The sequence below is a fragment of the Danio rerio genome, chromosome 18, assembly GCF_049306965.1.
Source record: "Danio rerio strain Tuebingen ecotype United States chromosome 18, GRCz12tu, whole genome shotgun sequence".
NCBI lineage: Eukaryota > Metazoa > Chordata > Actinopteri > Cypriniformes > Danionidae > Danio > Danio rerio.
The window spans coordinates 48794246-48820712 of record NC_133193.1 but is presented as its reverse complement, the minus strand read 5'-3'; the positions used below and the strand labels follow the sequence as shown (position 1 = coordinate 48820712).

The window sequence follows — 26467 nt, the reverse complement described above, 5'->3', positions numbered from 1 at the left end:
TTGATTTCTAATGATTTAATTAGGACAGTAAGGTCTGACTTTAGTGAGACAAAAGTCTTGTCACTTCACAGAAATAATGTCCAATATAGAATATAAAGTCATGCTGCAGTGGAGAAGGAATGAATATTGTGTCTGACTCCATCATGAGCTTGGAGGGCTGCATCCATACATCTCTGCAATGACTCTAATCACTTATTAATAAAGTCATCTGGAATGGCGAAGAAAGCGTTCTTGCAGGACTCCCAGAGTTCATCAAGATTCTTTGGATTCATCTTCAATGCCTCCTTCATCTTACCCCAGACATGCTCAATAATGTTCATTTCTGGTGACTGGGCTGGCCCTGGAGAACCTTGACCTTGTTTACTTTCAGGAACTTTGATGTGGAGGCTGAAGTATGAGAATGAGCGCTATCCTTATTACCTGCCTCTTATTAAGTTATTAACTGTTTATTAGCACTTATAATGTATGATCTTATTTTACATTTCTAATACCTAAATCCAGCCACTACCTTACTAACTATTACTCAGCAGCTTTATAGTAGTCTATTGAGCTAAAAATCTTAGTTAATGATGTGTTAATAGCATGAATTGTACATTCAAATAAAGTCTGAGCAGATTATTATATAAATGACAGTAAGATAATAAAGGATACACTTGCTAACACTGAGCAAAGCATTCAAATCAATACAAAAGACAGCAACTTACTTCTGACAGCTTGTGAGAAAGCCTTAACCCAGGCGTACATCTTAATGAATTTGATGTAGTTCAAAATCTCGTTCATCTTTTGCACGCGCTGGTCAGTCACAGCGACTCCCTTCCTCCTGAAGTACGCCGTCAGCCTGGAGCTAAACATCTACCAGCACCAACAAACAAAAACAATAGCATTACAGCAAATATTTCTATTCAATTTTATCTGTATAGAATGAACTTTAACTAATTAACTAGTAACTATTAGCTTTTAAAGTTGAGCTTCAATTAAATAATAGTTTTGAAGTTAAGATTATTAGTTACCATAACTTTATTAGTAACTAGTATAATATACAAGTTGTTATTTTATATATATATATATATATATATATATATATATATATATATATATATATATATATATATATATATATATATAAAGCAATTTTTATATATATAAAAACCTGCAGTTTTATAGTATATATGTGATGTTTATGCGCACATGTTCAGGGATTAAGTGTTAAGTGTATAGTGCATCTGGAAAGTATTTATAGCGCTTCACTTTTTCCACATTTTTTATGTTACAGCCTTATTCCAAGATAGATCAAATTTATTTATTTCCTCAACATTCTACACACAATCCCCCATAATGACAACTTGAAAAAAAGAGTTTTTGAAATTGTTGCAAATTTATTAAAAACAAAAAATCTGAAAAATCACATGTACATCAGTATTAACAGCCTTTGCTCAATACTTCGTTGATGCACCTTTGGCAGCGATTAAAGCCTCAAGTCTTATTGAATATGATGCCACAAGCTTGGCACACCTGTCTTTGTGAATTTTTGTCCATTCCTCTTTGCAGTACCTCTCAAGCTCTATCAGGTTGGATGGAAAGTGACGGTGTACAGCCATTTTCAGATCTCTCCAGAAATGTTTAATAGGATTTAGGTCTGGGCTCTGGCTGGGCCACTCAAGGACATTCACCGAATTGTTGTGAAGCCACTCCATTGATATTTTGGCTGCGTGCTTTGAGTCATTGTCCTGCTGGAAGATGAACCGTCGCCCCAGTCTGAGGTCAGAAGCACTCTGAAGCAGGTTTACATTCAGGATGTCTCTGTACATTGCTGCATTCATCTTCCCTCTATTCTGACTAGTCCTCCAGTTCCTGTTGCTGAAAAACCACCACCACCATGAATTTAGTTTCTTATGGTTTGAGAGTCCTTCAGATGCCTTTTGGCAAATTCCAGGCGGGGAGTGGCTTCCGTCTGGCCACTCAACCAAACAGGCCTGATTGGTGGATTGCTGCACAGATGGTTGTCCTTCTGTAAGGTTCTCCTCTCTCAACAGAAGAACGCTGGAGCTCAGACAGAGTGACCATCAGGTTATTGATCACCTCCCTGACTCAGGCCCTTCTGATACTGATGCACATGTGATTTTTCAGCTTTTTTATTTTTAAGAAATTTGCAACAATTTCAAAAACTCTTTTTTTCACATTGTCATTATGGGGGATTGTGTGTAGAATGTTGGGGAAATAAATTAATTTAATGCATTTAATCCGCTATGAATACTTTCCAGATGCACTGTATGTGCTGTCCTTTGTTTCCAATTTTAAGTACAAACAAGACTAAACCTAAACCCCCTCACCCTAAAAAAAGAAACTCACCATAGTAGGATAGAACAGAATGAACACGGCTGAGCCTAGCAGGGAAGTCGGGCCCAACACAAACAAGTTGTACGCCATTCCCAACACGGCCACCAGGGGTCCTCCAGCCAGCAGACTCCCCACAGCAGCGGCTTCAAACATGCGCTGCCCGTCCCCCGAACACATATTGATCAGCTAAACACAAAAGCGACACTCGTGTTACCAAAACGTCACAGCCGAACGATCATAAATTATATGCGGACATCACCTTCATCTTCCTTCACTCTTCATCTCTTCACCACTCAACACCCTAGGATACCTGCACCTAACCTTCCTAAATGTCCAATTCATTAATAGGAAAGCGCCTTATCTGTCCCTCAGCACCATACCTCTCCCATGCTCTTCTCCCGGAGGCTGCGCAGCCGCAGTATCTTGTGGAAGGCCATGGTCAGGATGGCTCCACGCAGGCGGGTGCCGGTGCGGTAGTTGAGCGCCCAGGTGAGGGCGAGCGACCAGGAGCGAATCAGCTCGGTGGCCAAGAGGCCCAGCACCAGCAGCAGGCCGTAGGGCAGGTCGGGTTCACTCCTCTGCGTGTACTCCAGTAACCGCCAAACCACAAACGCCTGCGGAGAGGGAGGACGAGCAAGGGGGCGACAGGACACAGCAGGCGTGACTGAGGATACAAACATAGCCGTGCACCACCACTGCGGTCTATATATATATATATCTTATTTATCTATAAAACATTCTGTGACCTTTCTGCATCATAAACATTCTTGGGCAGATCATATGCATGACTTTATCATCATAATGCATGACTTCTAATCATTGAAGCAACTTCTACTGAGAGAGAGAGATAAAGTCAGCCTAATTGATTACCTTTTGCGGATTTGATTTTCTCTATCCTTTGGAGTAAAGAACAAGAAAGACAATGAAAGGTTGCCTAGATATGTGTGAATCGTGGACATAACGCCCCTTGTTTTGTGGATTCAAAGACTTATTTTTTTACCTACAGTCACATCAGGTTGGGGTACAGGATGGAGACGTACTTTTGTTTTAACACCTGGAAATTAATATCAATTAAATCAATCGTTAGTAGCAAGAGTGTGCCGAAGCACCATGAATAACACATACAAAGCACACACACATTCGCACGCACATCGTTTAATCAAATATGTCATGCACATACGCAGTCAAGGATAAACTGGGAACACGGGCAAACCCATGTGGTTCAACACAGCTGCTCGACTTTATTAAGGAAAACCTTTGACCTTTGAGAGTTGAAACATTCAGTAATGTACAAAGCCATTTGAGCAGGAAGAAGAACATTGATCAACACTTGAAGAGAAAAAAAAAACACACACACACAAAAAAAAGGACAGTTTCACTGTGAGTTCAAAATCAAAATAAAAAAAAAAAAGCACACATCTAGTTCTTTCAGAGTCCGTTCGCGAGTAGTCATCGCTTAAAAGCTGTCCCAATTATTTTTAATCAAGGTTACTGGGGCAGCGATCCCTCCCTGAATGGCGCAACATCTTTACGAGACCCATTTACACCACACATTTGCCCCCAAAAAAAGTCCATGAGATTGCTCAAAAATCCAACACACTTGAGGACAAGAGGTGTGGGGTCTGAAAACGGCCTGAATCTGAGAGAGAATGTCCAAAACAAGAAACCCCAAACCCCACATGAGTCCGTTTTTTCCAATGAGCAAATCTGAAGGAGTCTGAATCAATTGTCCATTGGCACAAGATCCCGAAATCAGACATACATTGCACAATCACCCGTTTTAATCTCATTTCAAAACACACATGAGATAATTACAGAGATCAAACGAGAGAGGGGGAAGAGACAGAAAGAGAGAGAGAGAGAGAGAGAGAGAGAGAGGGCAGCAAACAGCATTAACTCTTGATCCAGCCCTGCGTAAAAAACATGCCCTTACCTCCCAGGAATCCTCACCGGCTCTGCCTGCCGTGTGCTCTCCCCGCAGGACACCCTGTGGAGTCTAAAGAATAGCCTCTGTCACATGTCGCACACATAGGGACCCAGCGACCTCTGTCCCCTTAACTCCAATGTCCCACCCCTGAAAGACACCCACCTGCCTTTACAAACCACCCCCGAGCTCCGTCATCAGAGCAAGGACAGGTATCTCTTCAAGGAGATGTTCTACGGGGAGATGCTAAATATAGACAACAGGGAGAAAAAGTCGATTAAACAGATCGTCATTTGTTTGAGAAGCCCGATTAGTCTCTCCACACGGCTGAACGAGACAGAGCCTTGCTGTGTCGCCCATGGTGGGACAGTGACAGAAGCTCTCCTTGAAGAAAACGTTAGCCTATCCTCCTTTCTATCTAGACTAAGCTTGTGCTACATGCAGTGCCCCTATCTAGCTACGTCGCACCCCATTACTTCAAAGCTGGTCAAAAGAATGAATACTTTCCTTATGATTTACTTGATTATATACACCACCTACAGTATATAAGAACACAAAACAAAACACCTGGTACCTGGAAGGCAACAAGCAAACAGAAATTTGCACAGTAATAGAGCAGCAGTTGTTGTTTTTTGGACAGGTGTAATAAATTGTTTTTGCAAACTCTTACAACAAAAAATGATGACTATGTTTCGAGCCGTTTATCTTTGGTTTTTTTAAAATGGCAGATTTTTTAAGGTTTAAAAATATTTGAAGAGTTCATTTGGAAAAACAGATAACAAAAATCAAGTTTTAGCAATTTTCGTAAATGTGACTCTGGACGACAAGAAAAAGTTGCATGGGCATTTTTTAACGCAAGCTCATTTTGAAAACGTACCTCTATATACATTTCTGGGGAGCGCCAAATATGTCCCAGGAGCTACGTTCTTTGCGGTTTTTGTTTTACGAATCTGACAGAGGCCGATGTGTACGCTTTTTCAGATATCAAGATTTTTCTCGCAACTGCCATTCGTGCCTGCTGTTTTCATGTAAATCCACTGGAGGTCGCTGTCTACTTACTGAATGACTGACCCGCCCTCCTCCTTCTCTAAACCCAACCAATAGTGTTTTCAAAAGCACCGATTGACCCGCCCACCCACTTCCCTAAACCTAACTGACAATTTTAAAAAGCAATGCAAAAAAAAAAAGCCCTAGTCTGATTTTTACCACGTTTTCAGAATCTCAGCCTGTTATTTACTTGTTTATTTTTGATTTTGGATTCTGTTTTTATCTTATCTGCTTTCTGGAACCGTTCTTTACCGGACTCGAATCCCATCGTAGTGGTCAACTGCTCTCTGCGTCTCAAGTCTGCTGACGTACATAGCGAGCTACTGGACAAACTGATAACAGCAGGAAAGCTGTCCATACAGAGGTAAGCGGTCAGCAGATAATCACGAAAAGGAACAGCATCATACCGACCCGTAGTGTTAGTTTTAAAGACGAAATGCAGCCATACGCACCTCTGGCTACATAATTCGTGCTCTCCAGAAATGTATATGGGGGTACGTAAACACAATGAGTCTATGTTGGTATTTTTGTAAAAATTGGCAAAAATACATTGTATGGGTCAACATGATTGATTTCTCTTTTAAAGACAAAAAATGATGAGAATAATAAGTAAAGATGATGTTTCATAAAGATATGTTGTAAATATATGATGCTATATATAGTGTAAATATATCAAAACTCGCTCTTTGATTACATTGCATTGCGAAGCACTTAATTGAGTCAATTTTAAGCCGATTTTCTCAGTATTTTGAAATTTTTTAACCTTCAGATTCCAAAATTTCAATAGTTTGTCATCTAATATCTCGATCAAATATTGTCCAACACTAACAAACAATTTGTCAATGTAAAACATGTTTTTATATGCTCTAAATTTCCAAAAATTGATACTTGACTAGTGACTAGTTTTGAGGACCAGGGTCACAAATGATGTTTTTGTAAAAGTACTTTTCAGTAATCCACATTCATTCAGTCATTTTCCTTCAGCTTAGTCCCTTATTTATCAGGGGTCGCTACAGCGGATTGATTCGCTAACTATTCCAGCATAGGTTTTACGCAGCGGAGGCCCTTCTGACTGGAACCCAGTACTCAGAAACACCCATACACTCTCATAATCACACACACACTCACACACTATGGCCAATTTTGTTTATCCAATTCACTTATAGTGCATGTCTTTGGACTGTAGGGGAAACCGGAGCACCCGGAGGAAAACCACACAAACTCCACACAGAAATGCCAACTTGCCCAGCCAGGACTCAAACCAACGACGTTCTTGCTGTGAGGCAACACTGCTAACCACTGAGCCACCGTGCCACTAACACACAACTTGATATCTGAAAACTACTTGAAATTGAATGATCTGTTTTTGCAAAGAAACTCTTCATTTGTTTTTGATGAAAAGACTTCTTAAAGTTAAAGTGTGTCATTTCTACATAACCGGCTGCACCAAAGAGAAATGAAAAAATCCAACCCTTACTGTAAATCCCAGCATAAGGCTTAAAATGATTACAACTGCATTGACAGACACCGATCAATGACTGCACAAACTTTGTCTGGATTTGTCCGATCAGAGCATTTCCGCAGTCTGTGACTTTTGCCGTTGGTCAGCACTTGTTTTTGCCAATTTAACATGTTTAACTTGTTTGCAGTGGTCAGCGTCTGTCGGTAGTGTATGTAATTAAGCGCATTAGTGTCCATCTGCTATTTAAGCTGCATTGCTTCCAGAAACAATATTTCCATTTAGATTTTACCCATAGGGAATCCTCTTGGTTGGTAAAAATCAATAGTTTCTATACTGTGTATTTAACGACATTAGTGAGGGGAAGAACTAAAATCCCATTAAACAAGACATAATTGAATTAAAATTGATGGGAAAATGCAGAGCTATTCATTTAAACTTGCAAAATGCACCAACAGAAACTTTCCAAAGGCTTGCAGCAAATATAAGATTGGTGGAATTGCACAGCATCATTGCTAAGCTTTTAACCATGCGTTTGGCATAATTAAACATAAACAAAGATGCTAAAAATAAATTAAAATAAAAAATAAATCAGTTTTTGCTCTTGAAAAAATGATCATCTATGACAAACTTTGTTGTTGAGGTCATTAAAATGAATCGTGGTTCCATTTGGTGCCATCAGTGATGCAGAAATTACATATTTCAATCATTTATAAATGATCAAATTTCCCTGTTTCAGTTTTTTTATTAAGAGAAAAGGAGCAGAAAAGCTGTAATACTCTTTTGGTGTTGGCACACATAATTAAGGCACTTTAAAAAAAATAAGCTGATAATCTGGTTTGGAGAGCCTCACTGGACACACCGCAGAGGTAAAGCAGATGCCCAGTGACAATATAAACACAATAACACATTCCTTTCCCCATCTTAACACTCACCTGAGCATCTGAGGGGATGCAGGATTTGATTGGTGCATCTACAATGCTAATAATACACAGAGATAGAGAAAGACAGAGTAGGAGAGAGATGGATAGGTAGATAGAGGGAGAAGAAGAAAAGACACCAGAAAGACGACACAGAGCTGAGATGGTGTTACTTACTGGGCCACTGAAGCCTGCCAGTTGAGTAACCATAAGGCAGAGGATGGACAGCAGCAGACGCGTGCGGCAAAAATGCCAGACCACACGACGAAGAGACGCGTCGTCTCCTCGTGACCTGATTTCTTCTTCCCACAGTCCCGCCAGCCTGTTGAAATGCAGGAGTTGTATTATTATGCAATGCAAAACCAGTAGCATACTATTTTCTCAAAATCACAGCAAGAATTAGATGCTTTGTTTCCACTGAAAACTTGTTTATGCTTTTATGACCAGCAGGGTGGATTACTGTAATGGACTCCTTTACTGGCCTTCCCAAAAAGACAGTCAGACACTTGCAGCTTATCCAGAACGCTGCTGCCAGGGTTCTGACCAGAACCAGACAATCTGAGCACATCACACCTGTCCTCAGGTCTTCACACTGGCTCCCAGTTACATTCAGAATAGATTTTAAAGTATTATTATTGGTCTATAAATCAATGAATGGCCTATAACAGGCATGTCCAAGCTTGGTCCTGGAGGGCCGGTGTCCTGCAAAGTCTACTTCCAACCCCAATCAGACACACCTGGGCTAGCTAATCAAGCTCTTACTAGGCTTTCTAAAAACCTCCTTGCAGGTGTGTTGAGGCAAGTTGGAGCTAAAATCTGCAGGACACCGGCCCTCCAGGACAGAGTTTGGACACCTCTGGCCTAGGACCTCAATACATTACAAATATGCATACTAAATACAAACCTACTTAATGCCTAGTTAAGACTGCGTGATTTTAGCCCCGATTTTGGCTCGCTGACAGGTTTTGAGAAATCGCCGACAAATGCCTGAAATTACAGGCAAATCGGTGCTCGTGCACGTGAGTGACAATCACACAGTATGAACGATCAAAGACGCGATCTGAGAGAATCGATGAGTCGCTGATGCCCGTGAGGTATTTGGCATGCTAAACATCTGGAGCTGTCGGCGATTCAAATCATGCCGCGTGAATTGAGTTTTGACTGAAAATAACATCAGCGATCGCCTACAGCCAATGAGAGAGCAGCTTTCACTTGTGTGTGCGTGTGTGTATACCTGCTGCAGGCCAGCGGGAGGCTGGGGGAGAAGTTAAAAGCGCTCTTTTTCGGTTCATTTGGACCCACGAAATGGAGGAAAAACTAGTGGAGGTTTGACAGGACTCAGGAGCAACCGTGTCTGTTTGACATTTCATACAGAAAGAAATTAGTTTATTATCAACGTTGAGGAGAAATGGCTAATTCCCTTTAAACCCAGGTGAGCAAACATGTACATGTTCTACCCCATTAAAGGCTTCCTTCTCATTATGTAGTTAATAACAAAAGATATACTACATGTTTTTGGCTGTGAGACGTAGTTTGGACGAAGTTGTCGGCGATTCTCCCTATAGTAAAGTCATGTGAATGTCCATGTCGCCGAACCATCTTGCAGTGTAAACAAAGCAGCGACGAAACGCAAGCCCAGATAGTCATGCAGTGTGAAAACATCTGTGACACGACTAGTTTGAAAATCATGCAGTCTGAACTCGGCATAACAGATCCCTCAGATCATCAAGATCAAGTAAATTAGAAATTCCAAGAGTTCAGTCAAAACAGGGAGAATCTGATTTTCTCTACTACGCCCCCCGCTGATGTAATCAGCTTCCAGAAATGATCAGATGTGCTCCAACATTAGGCACATTCACATCAAGACTGAAAACCCATCTGTTTAGCTGTGCCTTTACTGAATGAGCACTTTGCTGCGTCCCACAGATCGCACTATTGTGTTTTTCTTTTCTTTTTCATTCTTTATTCACCCGTTTTAATTGTTTTTATTTTTTATGGCTTTAATTTTCTTATACTTGTAGTTTAAGTTTCTTTTATTCTTGTTTATGTAAAGCACTATGAATTACCATTGTGTATGAAATGTGCTATACTTCCCTTGCCTTGCCTTGAAAGAGCACAATCTGTATTGTACAGTGGAGTGGAAAAAAACTACTCGAAAAATTATTTTCAATGCTGTTCATTGTACCTAAACAAATCATGTTGATTTAATGACATTGTGTCTGTTTCTCATTTAAACATTACTGCATGGTGTTAAGGTTATTGCACACTGAATCCGAAATTTTCACATGTTAAAAAAAAGTCTATTCTGTGTCTATCGTATTCAAAACTTTTGTCCAACAAAAAAATTTTGGATCAAGTCCTATTTTATCCATTTTTCACATACGAAAAGGCATTTTGAGAGATGGTTTGACAATTCAGGGCCGTGGTATATGCGAAAAGCAACATCCAGAATGATGTTAGCAGTTTAAACGACTTTTATAAATTGAGCTGAAACAACACATTTCTTGAGGTTTTTTTTGTGGGGGGGGGACAACAAAATCGTCTTGACTACTTTTTTGTTTGTTTTTCAAACTATTTTCCAATGGATTAATTAATACAGTGACGAATTTAGTGTAAAAAGACCTTTAAACTGACATGAAACTGCACTTAAAAATAAATGAAAAATGCACGAAGATTAAAATTTGAAATCGGCCAAACCAAAAGTGAAAAAATTCTGGATGGACTTGACAGAAAGCTAATATTGAAAAATTCTTTGCAATTTATTGTTTTATTAAGAATGAAACTCAACAACTTAAATTATAGCGTTTTTTAAAAACACAAGTGTTAGGTCCCATGTGGGACCTGTTTGTATGTGTGTTTTTGTGATTTGCAGAGCCTGCATGATGATTGCAGATTGGGAGGTGGGTCATCCCACCTGAGACTCATCGTGTGGTGTTTTATAAGGAGTCCGGCATTCTGTCTGGGAGAGCTCGATTAGCCGGACGTCTCTGCTCGGCGCTTTTGATTTATTTTAGTTTGTGTTTAGATCATGAGCTCAGTACACTTTCATACACATGCTTTTCCCTACTGACTTTCACTGCTTTAAATACTTTTGTTAATTATATGTTTTGTTAATAAATCATTTCTCTTTTCAATTTACCTGGTCTGTATTGTCTCTCTAATGTTGCAACGTTGAGCCGGTTGTAACACAAGCCACTAAACTAACCACATTTTACTAAAAGCAAACGACTCGAGAGACGTCATTTTACCAGCCTTGCCATGGCAGCACAGTAGCACTCTTACAAGCAGCAGGAACAAGTATACTACACAGAATTATCTGGTCAGAATGTTATTTGAATAGACTTTTTTTTGTTGTTGAGCATGTCTGGTTCATGCATAGATAAGTATATGTGTACATGAGCTGAATTTGACCATGGCACACATACAATGTGTTTACAAATTGTTCTCTAAATGTCATCTCCACTGTACACTTTGTATATAGACTTTAATGCTCAAAGTATTTTTTTAAATCTGAGGTAAACAATTATCAATTTCAATATGGCTACATTTCACAAAGAAATAGACTTTTTTAACAATAAATAAAGCATATAATCAGTCCCTGAAATTGTCATTTTGGTTACACTACACACTTTTGGTTTCATTTTGGTTAAACATTTGGTTACACTTGTTTTATATTAATATTTAATAAGTCTTGTATCAAAACTGACCCTTTTAACATTAAATAAAGCATATAATCAGTCCCTGAGATTTTCATTTTGGTTACACTAGCAACCTTATTGTAATTAAATATAAATATCAATACTGACCTTCGACGATTGATCTCGCAGCTCTCAAACTGTGAAACGGCCCATATGTCCTCCAAAAACAGCTGACCCTTCTTATGGGCCAGCACGGCCAGCGAGGTCAACCAGTTAAATGTCATAAAAGAGAACAGGCCGGCGTTGTCCACTGGATGCTGATACCTGTGATGACACATTGAAAAACGAGAAAAGAGAAGACACAACAGGCATGGATTATTCCCTAGGAAGCAGTATTTTAACTCGGTGCCATTTGATCTATTTTATTTGGGCCAACCAAAGGGGGTCCCATGTGCCTTTATCAGGGACACAGTGTATATATACACAACCCATTCTGGTGAAAGTGTGTCATTTGAGCTTAATCGCTGCACTGTGACATTTTATTGGGTTATGATTTGATCTAAATAGGCCTTTTGTTCAAATTAAACAATGAAATCTAAGGCTGTGCTGTAAATATTAGTTTGTCAATTTTAAAGAGAGGTCATATCCATTGCTTTTTTCATTTTCTTTTTCCTTTAGTGCCTAATGCATTTGTTTGTGCAAGTTACCAAGCTCATAGTCACCCCAAAAAAGATCTAAAAGATACTCCCATCCTGCCGAAAACAATAAGTCGTTGTATGAATGCTGTAATGTTTAAATAATTTACCATTTAAAACACGTTAAGGTTTTCCCAAAGATGGGTTGCTGCTGGAAGGGCATCTGCTGCGTAAAACTTGCAGGATAAGTTGGCGGTTCATTCCGCTGTGGCGACCCCGGATTAATAAAGGGACTAAGTTGACAAGAAAATGAATGAATAAATGAACGTGTGAAGGTCATGTGACCAACAGGAAGAACGCAGCATCTCATTTCTCACAGGACGTGATTTCTGTTCTCGTGGTTTCCTGAGTTCGTTCTTTTGAGGACACCAGGCAGGCCGGTCTCCACAAGAACGCAAGTCCGTTCTCTCCGTTCTTGGAATTGAGAAACAGCCCAAGACACGGTTCAAGGCAACTGCACTTAGTGAGAGTCCGCCCTAACAAGTCAGTACAGGACCACAGACATACTTCAAACTCGCATCCAGGGCTGGCACGTCCATTGAGGCGACCTAGGCGGCCGCCTAGGGCGGCAGTATATAGGTCGGCGTCTGCGATACCTCCCTTACCACCCGCATCCTCACTTATGTCCGCGACACCTTCCTTACAACCCACGTCCTCAGATATATTCGCGCATAGACGACAGAATAGAGAGGACGGCGTCAGCGACACCTCCATCAGCACCCGCGTGTCCTCAGTTATATCCGCGCATAGGGCGGCAGATTAGGGGTCCGCGACACCCGCGCATCCTCAGTTATATCCGCACATAGAGCAGCAGAATAGAGAGCGCGGTGTACGCGACACCTCCCTCCCTACCTCAGCACCCACACGTCCTCAGTTATATCCGCGCATAGGGTGGCAGAAAATTGGTGCGCGACACCTCACTCCATTTTCATAATCAGTCACTTTCGTTTTCACATTGGGGTTGAGGGCGGCGTGATCGTACTCCGCCTAGAGCAGCAGTTCAGCTTGCTCCGGCCCTGCTCTCATCCAGTAGCTCAAAGTTTGTCGCAGACGCATTAATGAAAATGTTGCTAAATGAAACTAAAAACTGCTAAACTGCAGTCGAAGTCGAAAAAAATGACTAACGAAAAACCTGAAATTACTTGAAACTCCAATGGAAACATTGGATAGTGTAGTGATATAATGGCGTTAATCGATTTGTGCGATAACATGTAAAATAAAAGGAATATTTTAAAAGCAACTCATCTATAAACACCTTAATCATACAAATGCCTTATATAGATTAAGGTAAATATTTAGATTACTAATGTCCATGTAAACGTTGTCAGTGTTAGCCCATCATGAGCTGCTTAGAGAAACTTTATTACGTACTTGCTGGTGGAGCGGATGGGCTTGAGCACACAGACACTGTGGTGGTATTTGCTTCTCCCGGCAGCGTCCTCCTCCAACTCTTTAGCGTCAGCGGCATTGCCTCGGTCCAAAGAGAGTCCGCCTTCAGCTCTCGCCGCCGTTTCAAAAGCATCCTGGAGAAGAAACATCAGCAGATCAGGTGTTTTGTTGCCACATTTTTTTTTTGCACAGTGCATTTCAGCACTTTGCAATGGAAAGATGTGACTATGCAAAAAAAAAAAAACGTTGACAGGAAATGAAAGAAGACTTGTTTGTCAGCATGTATTGAGCAAGGACGAATATAATCAGCACAAAGAAAACAGAGGAAGGAAACCAGTCGGACTCTTAAAACCATGCAACCCATAATGCCTAGGAGAAAAACCACCATGCAAAGGGAACATGCAGTCTCGTGCTGCACGCGGCCCTTAAACACAGACAGCTGATGAAGCCCTTGAGTGTAAATTGCGCACACATGTTTAAGTCATGTGTCTTAGCTTAATAAAGGCTCTCTGAGGCTAGATGCTAAATGTTTAGCTAAGAAACATTACCACATTTTCCCACGATTTTATAATCCTGCATAAAAATCCAGCTTAAAACAGCCTAGGCTGGTTGGCTGGTTGACCAGGCTGGTTTTGGCCATTTTGGAGGGGTTTTGGCCATTTCCAGGCTGGTTTCCAGCCATTTCCAGCCTGGTCTTAGCTGGTCAGGCTGGAAAATGACCAGCCAAATCCAGCTAAAACCAGCTTGACCAGCCTGGTTTGAGCTGGATATAGCTGGTTTTGGCTGGACTCCCAGCTTGGCTAGGCTGGTCAAGCTGGTTTTAGCTGGTCATCTCCCAGCCTGACCAGCTAAGACCAGGCTGGAAATGGCTGGAAACCAGCCTGGAAATGGCCAAAACCCCTCTAAAACCAGCCTGGTCGACCAGCTAAAACCAGCCAACCAGCCTAGGCTGGTTTAAGCTGGATTTTTCAGCAGGGATTACTGAAGAATTGTTATATATTCAAGATATAGTTCAGCCAAAAACATTTGCTCACACTCAAGTGGTTCTAAACCTTTATACCTCGTTTCCACTGAATGGTACAGTATGGTGTGGTTCCGTATGGGTCACTTTTATCAGGATGGTGTCTCCACCAGTGTTCATTTTGACAGCAAATTGTGATTTAGTTTTAGTCTTAGGCCCAAACCCAATTCTACTTTTGTACCCCTTCTCCTTGGCCCTTAAAACCGAGTGTGAAGGGGATGGGCTTCAACATTTAACCCTAAGAAATGGGACAGCACTACACTACCAGCACACCTCATCAGATGTCATCTCTTGCTTCATATGAGATCAGACGATGGCGACTGCTGTGGTTATTCCGGTTGTGTTATTTTTTTGGTATTTATCTTCAGGAAATCACTGAATGTGTTTATTATGTTACCATAATGATAAAATATGGCAATACGATCGTAACTGTACTGTGTATTTACACCGTGGCCATATTTATCAATGTAAACACAAGAAAACAACATTAAGATTGTGGCAGACACTGTAAAAAGGTCATTCCCAGACACTAGACTTTTCTGACAGGGTATTCGAGTGTCATCGTGTGTCAGAATGTTGTGGGTCTGCTATTATTATGGATTATAGATAGCCAAATTTAGCGTTTTTTTAAAGCATGACGGTGAAACACGAACACGATTGTGAAACACGAACACGGTTGGGAGATTATCACTCGTTTGCGGGCACCCAGGAGTCTCTGTGCATTTGCGAGAGACTACTGAAACTTCTGGGAGACTTGGGATGTCTGGAATAACCTCCTGTCCTACTCATAATTCTCTCTTCATATAGCCATATGCCTATTACATATCCATAAAATACTGTGGTATAACCGGGCTTGGATCATATCGCTTTCTCACTACAATGATCTGCTCCAGAGTTCGTTTTAATCAAGCCGAGACCACCTCATTCAAGTGATCTCGGAGCGATTGTTTTGTCGCGGATTCGAGCGCAATTGGTGGTTTCACATATGCCAAGCGAACCGCGCTAACTGGGCAAACGAGACAGGTTCCAAAACAAAAATCTAGGTGTGAAAGCACCCTTAGTTGACTAAAATTTATTTGGCTTGATTTAAGTATAATTTAGAATGGAAGATGATTTAATCGCATCCCGCAACTACTGTAGATCAGTTACTTATCAAATGTGTGTGTGTGTGTGTGTGTGTGTGCGTCATGCACATAGACTGTAAAATATATGGACGTAGTATCCGTGACGTCACCCATAGGTTTCTGAAGAGCGCAAAAGAAGCCACAAGTAGGCGCGGCCAACCGTCGCCATTTTGGTCACGCGTCATCACACCCACGGCGGGATACCAAACAAGGGCAAAGAGGCGGAGAGTGAGTGGAGCTACAGACACCTGCTAGCATTTAGCTTGGACCTGGTTCAGACACACTTTACTTTGGGAGAAATGCTTAATACTTTATCACCTGTGACTCGTTTGTATTCTGACCACTTGTGCTTTGTTGTACACTATATCAATAAAGTGTTTAGCCTTTTAAAAACACTGCTGTAATACACTGAGCCACTAAACATTGTTCTTATGACGTTTTTCAACAGGAGGAAAACGCGAATTACTTACAAACACTTCAGATATAGTCTGTGTTAGTTACTGTAAGACTATTGATAAAATCCAGCACAACACTGTATGACAACGCTTCAGATGACTGTTCTAGAGCCTACAGCTAATCAATCTGACAGATTCTGGAGTGCATTACAGCTCTAAATATAAATATAAACGATAAATGATCTTAAATGAAACAAATACATGTATAGAGATGGTATATAAGTATATAACTTTACTCACGTGGGAAACGGAGGCCACGTGAATGGTTTGTGAGCACAATTAAGTGCCCTCAGCATGCCATGCCATCTAATAATTGTGGGAAACAAGTCCAAAAGGCAGTTGACTGTGTAAAGCCACATAAAACAACTCAGAAATACGATAAATAAGCCGAGTTCAGTGGCTAATCTGCAGGATTCAGCTGAGGTGACGTGACGGCGACCAGCGAGACCTAGCTGTCAATCAAGTGGCCACTCCCTTAATTATGCAAACTTAATATAACTTAATACAAAGGAAACGGATGAGTTATAAAAAAATTCACCCCCCTCACAGTTGTCATGAAGGGTTATATTACCTGTATTAACCAAAATCTTTTTTTTGTACCAGGCTGTAAACACCTTTTTTTCTGCTGTAAAGTTGGCCATTCTAACAGTGGGCTCAAATGAAATTTGCTCTGTTTTGGAGCCAGGAGCGGCCAGGACTAGCGGAATTTCGGATGAATTGCAGTTTTAGTTACTTCCGTATTGGCTTCCTGAGGGAGAGCGGGAGGTTGCCGCTTGGTCATGCATCACACACTAAAATTAATTCCGATTGGATATTTTACAAAAAACGTCCAATCATGTTCTCATCTTGTTTATATTAGTCAACAAAATGTCAGTATATTTTTATTATAGTTTTCGTCATTATCACTTAGTTTTTATTTAGATTTCATTGGTAGAAACTTGTTCATCAAGAAAATTATGACGGAAATTTTTCGTGTCACTACTGCCAGGTACAGACCAGGCGCAGCCCTGTTTAGCTTCAGTGGGCGACCATATGAGAGTTGCAGAGAGCTAGCTGCCGGCAAATAAGAGACTAAGCTGAAGGAAAATGAATGAAAAGTCAGTTTTTACTGAGTGAATATACAAGATATTAACTGAAATCACAAAATCGGGGAAAAACCTTTCATAAAAGAAACACTTGAATATACAAGATATTAACTGAAATCACAAAATGGGAAAAACCTTTCATAAAAGAAACACTAAACACTGAAAATGGGCTGATTTGTTTTTATCAGTCTGACAGGATTTACTACAGAAGCTAAACAGCCCAAAAATAAGTTTTGATAACAAAGTCAAACACTTGACCCCATGTGCAGACACGCACAGCGACATGCGCCAATGACCACTTTAACAAACCGAAATATTTAATAACATGCCAGACAAGAGTAAAGTTAGTGCTGCCCACAGCCAAGCTGAGACAACAGCCTATTATACGGGCCGTTGCCCATGGCGACGAGCGCTGTGGCGTTTTCTGCTGACATCCCGGCTGCGAGCGGGAGTCTGTGTATACGAGTGTGTAAGCAAAGGCAGACCCTAAACCTTTTAAAACCCAGTGAGGCAGAAAGAGCCAGCAGGATTAGAGCACTAAAGAGAACAGCATGTGCTTTGAATCTTTGTATAGTTTAAAGTCAAGACTGGCATCTTCAAACAACACCAGTGATATCTTTAATCAGACTGCGCTGAAGCTAACTGCTAATCAAAAACAATCTCACATTACTGGGTGTAACCAAACACTCGTGTCACGATTCCAAACAAATCATGATAGTGGACTCACAAGATACCATCACAATAATTATAGCCAATATAATGCAGAGGGTTTTTTATTACTTATAAGATATCAAACAAAATAAAATGCTAAATTTGGTATAGACTTAAATGGAGGCTAACGTTTTAACCATCAGTTAGCTCTTCTGTGCAGCTGCTGTTTTTATTTCCTAAAAAGCGTCAGTCCAGCTAGTTTGTTTCGCCTCTCGGCGAGTTTCCCTTAACATGTAGAATCAGCATTGGTGATCGAATGAAGAGAGCACTCTGATTGGCTGTTTAGTAACGAATCATAGCGCGAGAAAAAAAAGTGAAGCGACATAGCTTGTAAACAAGTCAAGAAGAAACTCAAAGAAGCCGGCTGTAACTTCACAATATTTCTCAAATCTTTGCTAACAATATGGATTATTATGTATGTGGATTATCAGACATATTTGCACGAGTGAATACCTGTGACAAAGAGCTTAGAATGACCAAGAGGCGACACTCAATAGAACGTTCCATTGCAAGAGCAGCGCAACAGACGGTTTCCACCATTTTGGAGTGAAAGCGATCAGCTGTTCATTGGATCTTGATGCTGTCGCGATGGCAAGCAGCTGCTTTGTTTTTAATTTATTTATTTAAAAAGCGCATTAAAGCTGGGATTCAACCTGAAAGACGACAATACAACACTTACTATCACAATCATCAGCACTTTTAACAATTTATTTTACACACTTATAATATGCTGTTGCTCTATTGGAATTTTCACTCCAAAATGTCCGTCTAGTGGCTGTTTCCCGAACTGCAGTAGAGTGTCGCCTCTTGGTGATTCTATGCTCTTTGTCTGTGGTGAGTGACAATTACTGAGATAATGGTACTAAATGCGTTGTGCACATTTTATTTTCCAATTTCTCTTTGTGGAATGGGAAAACAGATTTCTGTCCCCATCGGGTTTACATATTTACACCCTTTGCAAAGGGTACCAAGCATGCCAAAGGGTACCATCATGCAGAGTTCAGACTGCATGCTTTTTAAAGTAGTCGTGTCACAGATGTTTTCACACGGCATGACTAGCTGGGCTAGTGTTTTGTCGCTGCTTTGTTTACACTGCAAGATGGATCGTCGACAGGGACTTTCACATTGCATGACTTTATAATAGGAAGAATCGCAGACAACTTTGTTCAAACTACGTCTCACAGCAAAAAACACGTAGCATATCTTTTGTTATTAACTACATAATGAGAAAGAAGCCTTTAATGGGGTAGAAAATGTACATATTTGCTCACCTGGGTTTGAAGGTATTAGCAATTTCTCCTCAACTTTCTTTTTTAACTTTCTGTATGAAACGTCAAACAGACACAGATGCTCCTGTCAAACCTCCACTTTTTGGAGGACTAAGTTCTCTGTGATCCTTCCTATTGTAAAGTCATGCAATGTGAAAGCCCCTGTCACCAATCCATCTAGCCTAGATAGTCTCGCAGTGAAAACATCTGTGACATGGCTACTTTTAAAATCATGCAGTCTGAACTCGGCATAAGGTGGAGCTAGACACGCAGCTGAAAGAGATACGTCACATGCAGAAGCAGGAGAATGAAAATAAAGGAACTGCCATGTTTTAAATACACAGCCGAGACATTACACCGTAATAATAGGGTATATGCCGAGCTAGTGTTTTTCCCATACTGATAAACTTCCGGTGAGCTGTTATTGTGAACTTTTTCCCATTTTATATGGTTCCTTTTACAGCATCCACGTTGTAATGTAATTTAAATACATTCAGTTAAATAAACTTTGGCATTTATTTAGTTGCTCAAGCGTAAAATGAGACAAAAAGCCGTTTACTTGCACGCACACGTCAGAATCTGCAGGCTAGCGCAGAAGCTCCATTGAATATACTGGGGTAAAATAAATGCTCATATTATAAAGACATGGCGGGGGGAAATGTAATTTACTGCAGTGCTTCTTGTACAATCTGAGACCCACTTTATATCGGATATCACCCAGCTAGTGGAGATCGCTGATTTATAAAGAAAACAGACCTTAAATGCGCCAATTTTTCCATTGCATACAGTATGCCGGAAGCGCTTAACCCAGGTTACTGGCAAATTAAAAGTCCCATTAGCATGCTTCGGCATATACCCTATATATACATATAATAATAACGAGCCATGGTCGACCTGAGTTCAAACAAAGGCAAGAAGAAGAGCAGATTCTACCCTGTGCCGCATAGTTTTTTTACGAGGCTGTCTAAAGCGCGAGCGCCTTCGCTTTCTCGATTGGACTCGCGTACCCTTGGTACTCTTTAAGCCTGATTTATACTTCTGCATCAAGTGACCGGCGTAACCCACGGCGCAGGCAACGCGCGTGGCTGTGCATTTATACTTCTGCGCGCTGTCTCTGTTGGTCTGCATTAACACTTCCGAAACGCTAGTGGGCAGTGAGGTGTAAATGTTCCTCTGTGTCGAGTTTCTTCTCTGCTTTTTTGCTTTTCCTGAACACCTCCGGGATGTACAAGTGGCTCAAACTCACTCATTTTGAGGCAGGAACCGGCGGACGTGCAACAACTTTAACTATGAGGTAAACACAAAACAAAACTTTCCATCCGGAGCTCCTTCACGGGACTCCACACTTGTAAACAATCGCTATATCGGGCTCGCACCATTCACGCGGCTCTCGGTCCCGCCCAGACTCGTCAGCGCTACCAAGCCGACCAATCACAGAGCTTACGCTACGCGTCGTTGTGACGTGTAGTTACATTTTTTGAGAGGTGCACATCAGTGACGGCGATAGCCATGGCGAAGGGCTATGCGTCAGCGCCTTAGCATACGCTGGCGTTTGACGCAGAAGTATAAATCAGCCTTTAGGCAGTGGAAACGCAAGCCTGATAAAGGTGACCTGTACCGACCCATACCGTACAGTACAAGTCAGTGAACACAGGCCATTAAAGACTTAACAAGGTTTATTAGGCAGGTTATTGGTTTGTTCTGTAGACAAATTAAAACAAATATTGCTTAAGGGGACTAACAATATTGACCTTTAAATGGTGTTTCAAAAATTAAAACTGCTTTTATTCTAGCCGAAATAAAACAAATAACTTTCTCCAGAAGAAAAAATATTGTCAGACATACTGTGAAAAAATCCTGAATCTGTTAAACATCATTGGGAAATATTTGAAAAAGAAAATTGACAGGAGGGCGAATTATTTAGACCCTAACTGTACATGATCTAATTGATTTATTTGATTTTTTTTTTTTTGTATTGTTCTGTTTTATGTTAATGCTCTGCATTTAATACTCATCTGTGTTATTTGCAAATAAGAAAGTCAAGAAAGTTCAAATCAAATATGAAAAAGAAATGGGCAGATGACATTTGAAAAAGCACTGAAACACACAAGCTCATTTTCATGACAGCCGAAACATGAATCAGCTTCAACAGCTCTGTCACTGGCTCTCATGGGAAGCCGACTGAACACACAAAAAAACCTTATCTAGGGCTGATCAAAATGCATGAGGGATCGAGAACAGAACGATCTAGAAACCAAAGGCATTGCCAAGAACATCAGCTCGACCGAAAGAAGGACAGGAAGTGAATAAACGTGCAGAGGGTAAATAGCCAAACCCTACACATTCCCGCACCAGCTCAATGCATCCCATTATTTACGTAACAGCCATGTTAAAACGCCTCTAGGTAAGCATAATGCCAAAAAAAGCAAGACTGAGAAGAATTTGTCGTGTCTGGCTGGATTAAATGAATGAGAGAAGCCTGGCATGAAGCGTTTTGCACTGCTCTTCAGCACGTGCAGGACACCCCCCCTCCCCTCTCCCCAACACTCTTCCCATGGCCCTCTAACGCGCTCACGTTGCACAAACACACAGCATTATCCAGCACCTATCAGCTGCCAAGGACCGCTGCACGCATCACCGGAACACAGGATTGCAATTGGCTGTCGGTGCCAAGTAAGGCGGGTCTAAATTATGTAAACAGATCCAGCTTTTAAATACAGGGTGAACAGCCAATCGCTGCACATTCATGGCATATCTAGTGATGTACTGACTGGCTGAGAGATACACAGACAGAGAGAGAAAGCGTGATGGAAAAAGACAAAGAAAATTGTGGCCAGCACTGAAGCCTCTCTTAACATGCTGACTAAACGCTGACGGCGGGAGTGCAATGCACAAACAAAACAAACACAAAAGGGCTTGGATATGCTTTTAGCAACACAAACAACACCTGCAGAGCTTTCATGATAAAGGGATAGATCAAATTTAAATCTTGTATTAATTTACTGTATGCCTCCATACAGAAACAATCATGTTTATAGGATTTTTTACATTATATTTCTATATTTTTTTTGGTTTGTTGTTGTTAAAACTTAAAGGAAAAGTTCACCTAAAAATCAAGATTCTGTCATATTTACACACCCTTTACTTGTTTCTTTCTTCTGTTAAACACAAGAGAAGATATTTTGAAAAATGTTGAAAACCTGTAACCATTGACTTAATAGTAGGAAAAACAAATACTATGGAAGTCAATGGTTACAGGTTTTCAACATTTTTCAAAATATCTTCTTTTGTGTTCTTTTTTTAAGGATTTGAAGAGATAGATCGGGCTCTTAAAGGGCTAGTTCACCCAAAATTGAAGATTCTGTCATCATCTACTGAGCCTTTACGCCCCATTTACATGGGGCTTCAGCGTCAACGCTTGACTGAAGGCGTGTCTGAAGTTGGGGCTGAAATGATCGTCATAGAAGCGTCGGCCAATGAAATACAGTCAGCAATAGGACACTGTCTAGCTGGTGTATGTGCATACAGCGATCTGATTGGCCGACGCTTCCCAACTTCTGCAGCGAGCAACGCCTCTGAAGCGGCGCTGACGGATCCACAATGCAGTTCGGCAACGCCTGACGTCACCATTCAAAGTGAATGGGAAGCGTTGACGCTGATGCCCCGTGTGAATGGGGCGTTACTTGTTTCTTTTCCTTTTGATGAACACAAAAGAAGATGTTTTGAAAACGTTGAAAACCTTTAACCAATGACTTCCTGGAAGGCAAAACAAATACTATGGAAGTCAATGGTTACAGGTTTTCAACAGTTTTCCAAATTTCTTCTTTTGTGTTCAACAGAAAACCAGTAAACTGATCAAACAGTTTACAGATTATCAGTTGACATCTATTGTCAGTAAACTCACAGAAGAGTTTCAAACCAAGCTACTTAATACTTTTTAAACCAAAACTACTTAATACTGCATGGGGAAATATTTCACCCTCGTGCAAAAATTCTCAACTGCTCAAATTCCAATTGGATTGACTGGATTTGACTGGCTTACCTATGTGCTGTTTCAAACCACATGTTCAAGTTCAAGAGCAATACATTCAAACTAGAGCTGCACAATATGTAGTTTCAGCCTCGATATCGCAATGTGCTCATCTACAATAGTCACATTGCAAGATCTGCAGTGTTGAGTCTGAATTACAGTTGACCAGGAGCTACAGAATTGTATTTAATGAATGTATTTATATGGAATTTATACAAAAAATGCAACAAAAAAAATAAATACTTAAGACTTTTTGTCTTGTTTCTAGTCCAAATATCTACATTTCAAAGCGAAAACAAGATTATTTTACTTACCCAACTCACAGGTAATGTTGCTTGTTTTAAGTAAAAACAATATTTTAACTTAATCTAAGTATTTTTAAATATTTAGACTAGAAACAAGATAAAGCAAAGTAAAAAAAAAACATATTTTTGCATTGATTTCTGTACCTGAATTCTCTTAGGCGGCAGATCTTGATGGTCAATTCCGATTTTGTGACTGTATCCGATTTTTTTGATGACCTGCTAACACCATCTTTTAAAAGTGATTCGTATCGGATCATCTGCATTTACACAGCACACGGCAAAGGCGCAATGACCAGGAAAAAAAAAAAAAAAAAATGAGCGGGCGCTGACTAACAGCTGATAATTAAAGAGTGCTCTTTCTCTATTCCTGTATGTAATCTGTTCGCAGCTTTTGACAAGCTGTTTTACCATAGTTTATGTCAGAAAGGTTCTCATTTGTCCATCTTCTTTTGATATATTGGCTTTTTGAAACCTTTAGGCATCTTAAATGTAATGTCCATGACGTGATTTATGCACGTTGATGTATACACTAGTTTTATATTAGTTTATATTGGTTACGTGGCGGACATTGCGCTCTCTCTCTCTCTTGTTAACATGCTTAAATACCTGTGCTATATGACAATATAAAAGCTGTTTAAGTCTTCTTGTATGAGATTTAAGGTTTGGGACTCTGCTGAAGTCTGTTCTGAAATGAAAGTGTCAGACTTGACGTCATTCGCTATGGTTTTTAATGAGGTGTGACTCGCATTGACAGGTAAATATCTGATCTACCTGCTTACACTGCAGGCATGAAAACACAGATCCGATTCATATCGGATAAATTTACACATGTGAACAAGGCCTGAATCTGATTTGAGTAAATCTGAATCCATGTGATTTGTTCCTGCTTACACGTACATGGGTCATATCCGATCTGTGCCACACAGGAGAAAAAAACGAAATTAAGGGTGCTTTCACACCTGTGAATCGATTCAGTTGTTCCGAAACAGAGATTACAATTGTTACATTGTTGCTCTTGGAGCGGTTCGCTTTCACACTGCAAAGTTTCTAATCAGACCAAAAGAGCTAAAACAAGTCACGTGCGAGTAAACTCTCCTTATATTGGTCAGAGTGTCAGGGTGTATTTTGCAGCGTCCCGCTCAGCTGTCAGGAGAGATGGTGCTTTGGTGGTGATTGACAGGGTGCGCGCGCGTGACGCGATGGAGAGGGGTGAGAAAGGTGCGCGACGTTGCCTATTTGAGGACCGGGAGGGAGACACGAGATTACCGGGAGATCATCACTCGTTTGCGGGCATCTGGAGACTCGCAAAACTTCCCGCCCTACTCTAATTCTCTCTTCATATAGCCGTAAGCCTATTACATATCCATAAAACACTGTGATATAACCGCGCTCGGATCGGATCGCTTTCTCACTGCAATCGAACCGCTCCAGGGTTCGTTTCAATCGAGCCGAGACCACCTTATTCAAGCGATTTCTGAGCGATTACTTTGGCGCAGAACAGATCGCGATTGAACTGTTCACATATGCCAAACGAACCGCGCTAACTGGGCAAACGAGACACGTTCCGAAACAAAAGTGTAGGTGTGAAACCACACTAAGTCACTTGAACAGTGCAGCCTTAGACTCCCCAGAAAACCGATTCAAAGCTATCTTGTGAAACTGTATTCATATCGCAATATTTCTTGCAGATTTTATCACAAATATTTGCAATATCGTCCAGCCCTACTTCAAACATTTCATTTACCAATCGACACTGCGTGTATATTAGACTAACCTGCACTTTAGACAGCTCATAATGGTCTCCGTCAGGTCCGGGTAAGGTCTCTCTGGATGGTACGGCTCTGTACGCAGAACCAGCTGCCAGGCAGTCCTTTCCCAAATCATGTCCTTTCATCTTCTTTTACCAACATAGGAGCGCTTTTGTTGCTTCAACTCAGAGCTTTATATTGTCAAAGTCACCAAATCTGAAGAGAAAGAAGGAGGATGGGTTAGTGAACGGAAATGTTACTCTAGTTTAGTCAGCATCAATCGAGCCGTTATATGCACAAATCCCATTTAAGCCCACCTCTGAAGTTTGACTAAATGTGTTTGTGCTGGTTAATAATTGTATGTACAAGCATCATATTTGGCCACATAGCTTGTCGTAAAGCTGACAAGGTGGCTCAGTTGTTAGCACTGTCGCCTCACAACAAAATGGTCACTGATTCGAGTCCCAGCTAAGTCAGTTGGCATTTCTGTGCGGAGTTTGCATGTTCTCCCTGTCTTGGCGTGGGTTTCCTCTGGGTGCTCCGGTTTCCCCCACAGTCCAAACACATGCGCTATAGGTGAATTGATTAAACTAAAGTGGCTGTAGTGTATGTGTGTGAATGTGACAGTGTATGGGTGTTTCCCAGTAATGGGTTGCAACAGAAAGGGCATCCACTGTGTAAAACATACACTGGAAAAGTTGGCGGTTCATTCCCCTGTGGCGACCCCTGATGTATAAAGGGACTACGCAGAAGGACAATGAATGAATGATGAGTTTTATGTAAATTTAAGTGATATCTACTGTAAATGAAGTGACTTTTAGCAGCTACTTTCAAGTAATAACCTACCCACATGGCTATTTTTGGTCAAATTTTGCACATGACTTGGTGAATTTTATGAAAACATCACATAAAGGAGAAGAAGATATTTATTTTCTTCACAATTAACACCAATTTTTATCTAAAATGGTCACAATCGCATACAAAGGGCATTTTTACTGTGTTGCAGTAAATAAATAAATTCGAGTAATAAAGTTCTAATTTGAATAAGCTAAAATGATTGGCAGTACAATTATTAAAATCATATTGCATTTCTAAATTTAGATCCCAAATTATCAGCCCAGCAGACAGACAACATCGTAAGATGTTAATATTAGGTTAGATTTAGGTTCTTCAGCGTCTAAGGACGTTATTTTGACATCCAATAATGACGTTGATAGTTGGTTGATTTTAGGTTGGTAGAAAGTGACCAAAATCCAACGTTGAGCCAATATCTTAAACCAGGGGTTCCCAAACTTTTCAGCCCGCGACCCC

At 40.7% G+C, this 26467-nt stretch overlaps 1 protein-coding gene and 1 long non-coding RNA gene across 3 annotated transcripts in view; both read right to left on the bottom strand.

The window, feature by feature from the left end:
- The window catches only part of abcc5 (ATP-binding cassette, sub-family C (CFTR/MRP), member 5), a 60753-nt gene that overhangs the window by 31387 nt on the left and 2899 nt on the right, over positions 1-26467 (bottom strand). The window contains exons 2-8 of one of the 2 annotated variants that reach the window (XM_017351905.3): positions 25183-25372; positions 13392-13543; positions 11494-11649; positions 7865-8009; positions 2718-2951; positions 2350-2523; positions 705-852 (exon numbers count right to left, since the gene is read on the bottom strand). In XM_017351905.3, the coding sequence (XP_017207394.1) occupies positions 705-852; positions 2350-2523; positions 2718-2951; positions 7865-8009; positions 11494-11649; positions 13392-13543; positions 25183-25302 (1129 nt within the window). In that variant the 5' untranslated portion in view covers positions 25303-25372. 2 annotated transcript variants of the gene reach the window in all.
- Positions 15809-18596, bottom strand: LOC141378678 (uncharacterized). Its single transcript, XR_012393856.1, has 2 exons — positions 17230-18596; positions 15809-17167 (listed from the first exon to the last, which is right to left on the bottom strand). It is a non-coding gene; the product is annotated as an uncharacterized lncRNA (long non-coding RNA).